The 6,798-nt window shown below is 33.6% G+C and overlaps 1 protein-coding gene across 1 annotated transcript; it reads right to left on the reverse strand.

Annotated features, from left to right (window-relative positions):
• Positions 1-253: 253 nt before the first annotated feature.
• Positions 254-2,405, reverse strand: LOC115970073 (transcription factor WER-like). The gene is made up of 3 exons (XM_031089743.1): positions 2,112-2,405; positions 1,159-1,288; positions 254-1,027 (listed from the first exon to the last, which is right to left on the reverse strand). Exons 1-3 carry the CDS (start codon positions 2,242-2,244, stop codon positions 409-411), a joined length of 882 nt encoding a protein of 293 aa, XP_030945603.1. The 5' UTR covers positions 2,245-2,405; the 3' UTR covers positions 254-408.
• Between the last annotated feature and the right edge of the window lie 4,393 nt (positions 2,406-6,798).

Genomic DNA, 6,798 nt, shown 5'->3' on the forward strand with positions numbered 1-6,798 from the left:
TATTACCACCCTAACATTGATGGTCTTTTTAATTGGCATGTAATTGATTGGAGAGAATTTCATCCACACTGATCTAGGGGTAAACTTTTTCTGTCCGTTTATAATTACTTTGTCATTTGAAAAAGTAATTCGTTGGAGAGTATTTAAGCATATTGGTACTTCTAATTTTGATTAAGCATTTGATCGTTTTCTTTGGGTGGTTGGGAAGTTTGGAATTAACATTTAACAATCACATGGTGGTAGAATAAGCCTGTTTAAAAAATTGCCTTTAACGGAGGCAGACAACTAGATACAATTATTCAAGATATTGACAAAATACAGAGGGCCAGTCTGCTAAGCAGGTGGGCATGGATCATTGAATATTGAAATAAAAAACCAGCAAACCCAAGTGTGACCAACTAATTAAATTTAGTCTGAAAATGCAATGTCTAAATCATCTCCTAACCATCCATCATCTGAGTCAAGAAACAATGATTGGAAATCTGAAACCATATTAGAATTATTAGGTTGACCACTTTCCCTCCCATTATTTTGTGTCTCCTCGGACAGTACTAGAAGAGAACCTTTGTCACCTTCAATTGCAATATTATGCAGGTCGTTTATATCAACATCACTGAGCTTTGCAAAATCAGAATCAAGCATTTTGCAAAAGTCGTCAGGACTTAAGTCCAAAATGAAGTCAGACACGTTCTCTTCCTTTGAAGTTGATGGTGACCCAGCACTCGATTCTGATATCGAGGACTTGTTCTTAACCATGTTGGTCTCCACGGTTGGTGTCAAAAATATTGGTACTTTCGTCTCATGAATTTGGTCATCATCCACATGTTGTCGTGCAGAAACAAGGACCCCTTTGCCTTCTAATAATGCATCAGACTCATGGTGAACTATAGTGGTTGGCTTTTTCTGATCTGTTCTAGACTTTGGTGATGGAATCTGATCTTGTGTCTTCTTGGCTAAATAGGAATTCCAATAATTCTTGATTTCATTATCAGTACGTCCAGGAAGTCTCCCTGCTATCAAAGACCATCTACAATAACACACTTTGTTTAGTATATATGTACTTTAACAAGTGCATCAACATTATTATGATTTGGATCACATGCAGCACAGTTTTAAGACTTTACTCTTAAGAATAAAAATATATATATACGAAAGTACCTATTGCCTAAAAGCTTGTGTAGTCTCATGATCAATTCCTCTTCATCTTGTGAGATGTTCCCTCTTTTTATGTCAGGTCTTAGATAATTCATCCACCGAAGCCTACAGCTCTTGCCACACCTCTTAAGTCCTGCATAACCAATTAAATCCCACAGCCTATATTAAACTCTAAAAATAATGGCTTACACTTTAATGTGTTGGGATTTATTTCTTTTGAAACTATATTATTTAACTAATTATCTTTAAAAAAATTCAGGTTTTAATTGGTTATTTAAAAAAAAAAAAACAGTAAGGTTTTGTTTGTTATGCTTCTTTAATTATAGGGCTTAAAATATAGTTTTCCAAAAACAAAAGAAATAGAAAAAAAAAAAAAAAAAAAAAAAAGGAACATGCACAAATCAACCAACATTCTTCTACTCTTTGTACCTTGTTGAGTAGTCAACTGTCAACCAGCTCTCACCAATATTTTTCTTCCCATTGCAGTAACCAAATAATAAAAATCCAAGGGCCATAACTTGTGAACTACTTCTTATTAGTATTGTGAATTAAACGAGAGAGATTATCGATGAACTTCAACATGATAAATTCATTACAATAACTAGCTATGGACAATTTTTATAAAAAGAATGATTGAAAGGATTGTAAATGAATGAGCTCATTGTTTGACCCAAAAAAATTTAAAGTAGAAATGGTCGAGCTCATTGAAGTACCGAACGAATTTTTAGCTGGGTGAAGCAGGAAGCCAGAGTTTAAGAGCCATTAATTTATTTTCTGACATTTTGAAACTGTACTTTGTTCCAAAATTGAGTTTTAAAATGCCTTATTCTTTTTACCTACAGTTCTTTCGACAATTCATTTAAAAAAAAAAACAGTAAAATAAGTACAAAACAGAAAATATTCTTTATGCAATCTGGAAATTAATGAAAAATCGAAAAGAATGGACTCTCTCTGACCTGTTTCTTTGGCAAGGTTACTCCATTTTCCTTCACCATGGGTCTTGACATGATCAATGAGGATTTTATCTTCAAGAGCAGTCCATGCTCCTTTGTTTAATCCATCTTTAGTACACCTAGGGTTTCTACCCATCTCTCTGAGACTCACTGTATTTGTGTGTGTGTGTGTTTCTTCTTTCTTAATTTGCTGCAAAACTCTCCAAGGAAACAGGAGAGAGTTTGCTTTGCCTTTACAAACCCATTTTGGTGGAGAGTGAGTTTTATAGATGGATGTGCCCAATTTTTTAAAGTCCTCACTCCTCGCTATGATTACCTTTTTTGAATCTAAGGACAATACATTAATTTTTTAACACTGGAGTCCAATTTTTGTAGGACACAAAATATGACCATACTCTAATATCTTACACAACGTGTTCCATATTTTCTACACTAATTACTACACAGAACGCGCGTCACTGGCACGTACTGTACTATATATGAGGACCATATAGCAAAAAAAAAATGCCATATGGTCCACATATATATTACGTACCGTACGTCGATACGTGCCAGTGAAGCACGTTCTGTGGAGTAATTTAAATAGAAAATATGGACCATATGGCATTGGTATTATTGGCATGCAAACCTTTCGTGAAAAAATGAAATATCATAAGCAACTTGGTGATCTTCATTTTTAGTTTTTTGTGCAATGTTTCATCATGCATTAAAAAAAAAAAAAAAAAAAATCCTTTATTGGTTATAAATAATTGTTCTGAGTTTGTATTAAGAGTTTTAGTAATTAGAGTGGCGCACATGTTAATTAAAACAAATCTGAACAAACAAGACAAGTCTATTCTTCCCTTTTTGAAACAAAAGTAGTGTAGCATTTTCACTTTGGGTAAAATTAAGATTAACTATGTGCTTCATTGATTAATGCAATGAAATGTTTGAATTTGATTAGAACACCCAATAAATTAACAATATATGCCTTAAAAAATCTCACATGGATTCATATTGATTCTTATTAATTTGTAGTTGGGCCAGAATATTATATAATTCTTTAACCAAAACTATGAGAATGCCAGATTCGCAGCCCATGTATATTAATTACTTTAGTGAGATACACTTATAATCCTAATTAGTGATTTCAAAAAACAAAATTAAGGGATCAATGGCAAGGGCATGTCACACATGTCTCTTAAATAAATTATCTTCTGATTATGTTATGGCCTTGTTGGATTAATCTACACCTTTGAAAACTATTTTTGATGGACAATTCCAGAATATACTGTACAAACAATCACTCTTTTTTTCCTTTAAAAACAAAATAAAAGAATGATTGTTTTTTGAAATTGGCCTAGGCACGTTATTCCTACAAAGGAGTAGGGCATATCCTTTTTTTGCATAATTAAGGTTAAGGGTCACGTGATTGATGTTATAAACAATTAAATCAACGGTGATGTCTGAATTTATCAAGTGAAAATGCGATCTTTTGAGATCACAGTCATCTGTCCTTCCTAGTTGACCTTTTCTTGTTTTTCCCAAACGAACATTTCAACGAACTTTTATAGAAATTGAAAGTTTGTTAGACTCCAAGAAAAGTTCAAAAATAATTTTCAATGAAATTTCAGTATTTTCTTGTCCCAAAGCTAACATTAAACGAGCTCAACACGGTTGAAACTTAGAAAGTTTGTTAACTGCCAGAAGCGAATTGTACAACAATTTTGTTAGGTACTTAGTTAACGATTAAGGCTGCGCAAGACATTATTCAGCTAAAAAAAGGTTGCACAAGGCAAAAGACAAAAATAATTGATTAATTTTGACAGAGATATGTTAGCCCCAGTGGTGGCTCTAGCCAATTTTTTTTAATGGTGGTCATTAAAAAATTTAAATTATACTAAATTTAAAAAAGTAATAATTTAAATATTTGTTATAATTGTAGTCAAATTGTTAAAGAGAGTAAAATTGTTGTGACTACAAAGTCAAAAAGAACATAACTATCGTCACCATCAAGAAGAACTAACAATCACAATATTTTTCTTGATATCATTTTTTAGGGAAAAATGAAATGAGAGATTATTTTTATTGAATAAGTTAGACGAACTACAAATTTGAATGTGTAGGCTTGTTGTTGAATAATTAGATACTTCTTGTTGTTTGGTCTTATCTTGTTTTTGTTTGGTTTATGTTTGTTATTATTTGGGCTAATATTTATTATTGTTATTTAAGGTTTTTAAAAAAAAAAAAAAGGGTTAAGGATTATGTTTGAGGACAAAATTAATTTGGAGTAATGCTATGTTCAAAATATTTTTACAATAAATCTTATGCAAAAAACTCTTATTGGTGGGTAAAAAATAATATCAATATTGAGCCCAAATTAGAATTGCAATAGCTTACCACGTTGAATTTGTTATAAAATTATTGTAAAAATGTTGTGAATATAGCATTATTCTTATTTTTGTTTAACCCAATTTTTTTGTAATTCTCGAGTCAAGGTGTTCAACATTTTTATTAGGGTTGTCACAATAGGTTAGTTTAACATATAATTTTTTTATTTTTTTATTTTTTACAAATGCATATATGCAATTTTTTGCAAGCCAAGGTGGTCTTATGACCACCCTGACTTGCATGTAGAGCCGCCAATGGTTAGCCCAAGCCCAATCCTTCTAGTATTGGGTTTAACCTACTATATATACACATGTTATAGTTCATTGTAATACAGAATTTTTACTACTCTCTAATATATTATTAATATAACAAGTTAGGGTTTCCTCTGTGGACGTACGTAAATCGTTAGACTGAACCATGTAACCCTTGTCGATGGCGGAAAAGTCTTCCTTCCGACAAATGAGATTTGTGTTGGGTTGGGAGCCTAAACCAAAACTCAACGATGGGCTTGAAGCACGGCCCAAAGGCTATCGGTGAAGATTTGAAGAATTCACCTTATTTTATGCCTTGAGCCTAGGATGGGACTGACGAGGGTTATGGGATGACCCAAAAAACACTTCCTACAGCAGACGCGTCAGCACAATAAAAAGCATAATGCAATAAAGAAATAGCCCAACAATTAAATAATTCAGTAGTAAATATCCTAGCAGTAAAAATGAAACGGGGCAGAATGAACTTCCAACTGTTAATTATTTTACAGATTAAGGAAAGTATTTGCATCTTCAAAATCATCATCTACTGGTTCTGGAGAAGAGTCCTCTAATACAATAACATGAGGGAAGAATTCTATAGTAACAATTACATCATAACCATCAATAGTAAATGAATAAACAAATATCATGGGCTCCATTACAACAAATAATGAAGAAACTTAGTGTGAGATGAAGGGAGAGAGAGAGATTCCAGCTAGCGCAACAAGATCATTATGATGTCAGGGCATGCTCATGGATATAGTATATGCAGTGATTAGTGAGGATCATTTTTGGGTAGTATGAGTAGTGAGTGAGAGTGAGTATTTAGTGAAACTGCTGGGGCTTTCTGTTGGGGATGAATAAGAGCTTATAGGGAGGGGTGTGAGGGGTATTCGTGAGCTAAGGGCTGAAGGACTTAGTTTCTAAGTTTGGAACTAAGAACTTAGAGACTCGGAACCTCACTAAGAGTTTAAAGAAGAAGAGGGAAGTTTATGAGTGAGTCCTTCTCTATTAGTGTATCTATTGGTCTGTTTTGGTCTGTCTTGAAGTATTAGTGGAGAGTTCCATTTATAGTTGAGTTTGAGGAGGTAATTAGTAAATAATCTTTGCTAAAACTTCCTCAATCTTTAAAAAATCCTTGGAGAATCGTTTGTAGGATTTGGCCAAGAATGGTAAGTTTAGCTTTAGAGTATTCTTTGTTGTTTTAGGTAATGACAGCTAGAGTTTTGACTTAGCATTAAATGTTGATTGTCCTCAGCTAATGGGATTAGAGCATGTATTAGGCTAATAATCTTGCTTTTGCTGCTGTTAGAATCAAAGCTCCCTAGGGCAGATTACATCACCCCAAGCCAGGTGTCAATCTTGGAGCCCTTTGTTATGAACTCTGCTGGAGATCCCTTTAGTGCCCTCCAAACCACATTTCCTTAAGTTTTCCCATTTGAGTTCATGTACTTGATTCATGAACCAGAAAGTACACGTTTTTTGCATGATAATGAGCTGTTTTCCAGTTATTCTATAAGCTTTCATGGTCTGGTTATGGCTGCCCTTATTCTTTGACCGAATGGGTTGGAGAAGAAAAGGAAGATAGTTGGCTGAAGCTTCCCAGCTTTATGTCATGTAATCTCAGCTTTATGTCACATGATAAATGATGAAAATCAGCTTGATAAAGAAGGGTTTAACCCCTGCTGGACATATGTCATTTTTTGATCTGATTTGACAAGTTGGAATAGATGGTAATGGTTCTCAAATGTCAGGTTGTGCTGAAATTTGACTTGACAGCTCACGTAAACTTTAGCTACTGAGATTTGCACGTGTGCTGGGCTGGCTCAGCTGGGTCTTGTAGTTAAGCTTCTTTGGGCTTGTCCATCCTTACAAAATGGACAGTTTTGCCATGGGTGATATATATGGGCTTTTGTAGTTAGTTGATTATGGAAAGAATAAGAATAGTTCCCATAAAGAGGTATTTTTTTAGGGATGATAATTTATATTTTCCATGAGTTAGGGGTTTTAGTATATGAAAATATGTTTTTGCCAAAATAGTATTTGGACTTTTGTAAATTTGTGCCAAA

Source organism: Quercus lobata, chromosome 12 (genome assembly GCF_001633185.2).
Source record: "Quercus lobata isolate SW786 chromosome 12, ValleyOak3.0 Primary Assembly, whole genome shotgun sequence".
Taxonomy (NCBI): domain Eukaryota; kingdom Viridiplantae; phylum Streptophyta; class Magnoliopsida; order Fagales; family Fagaceae; genus Quercus; species Quercus lobata.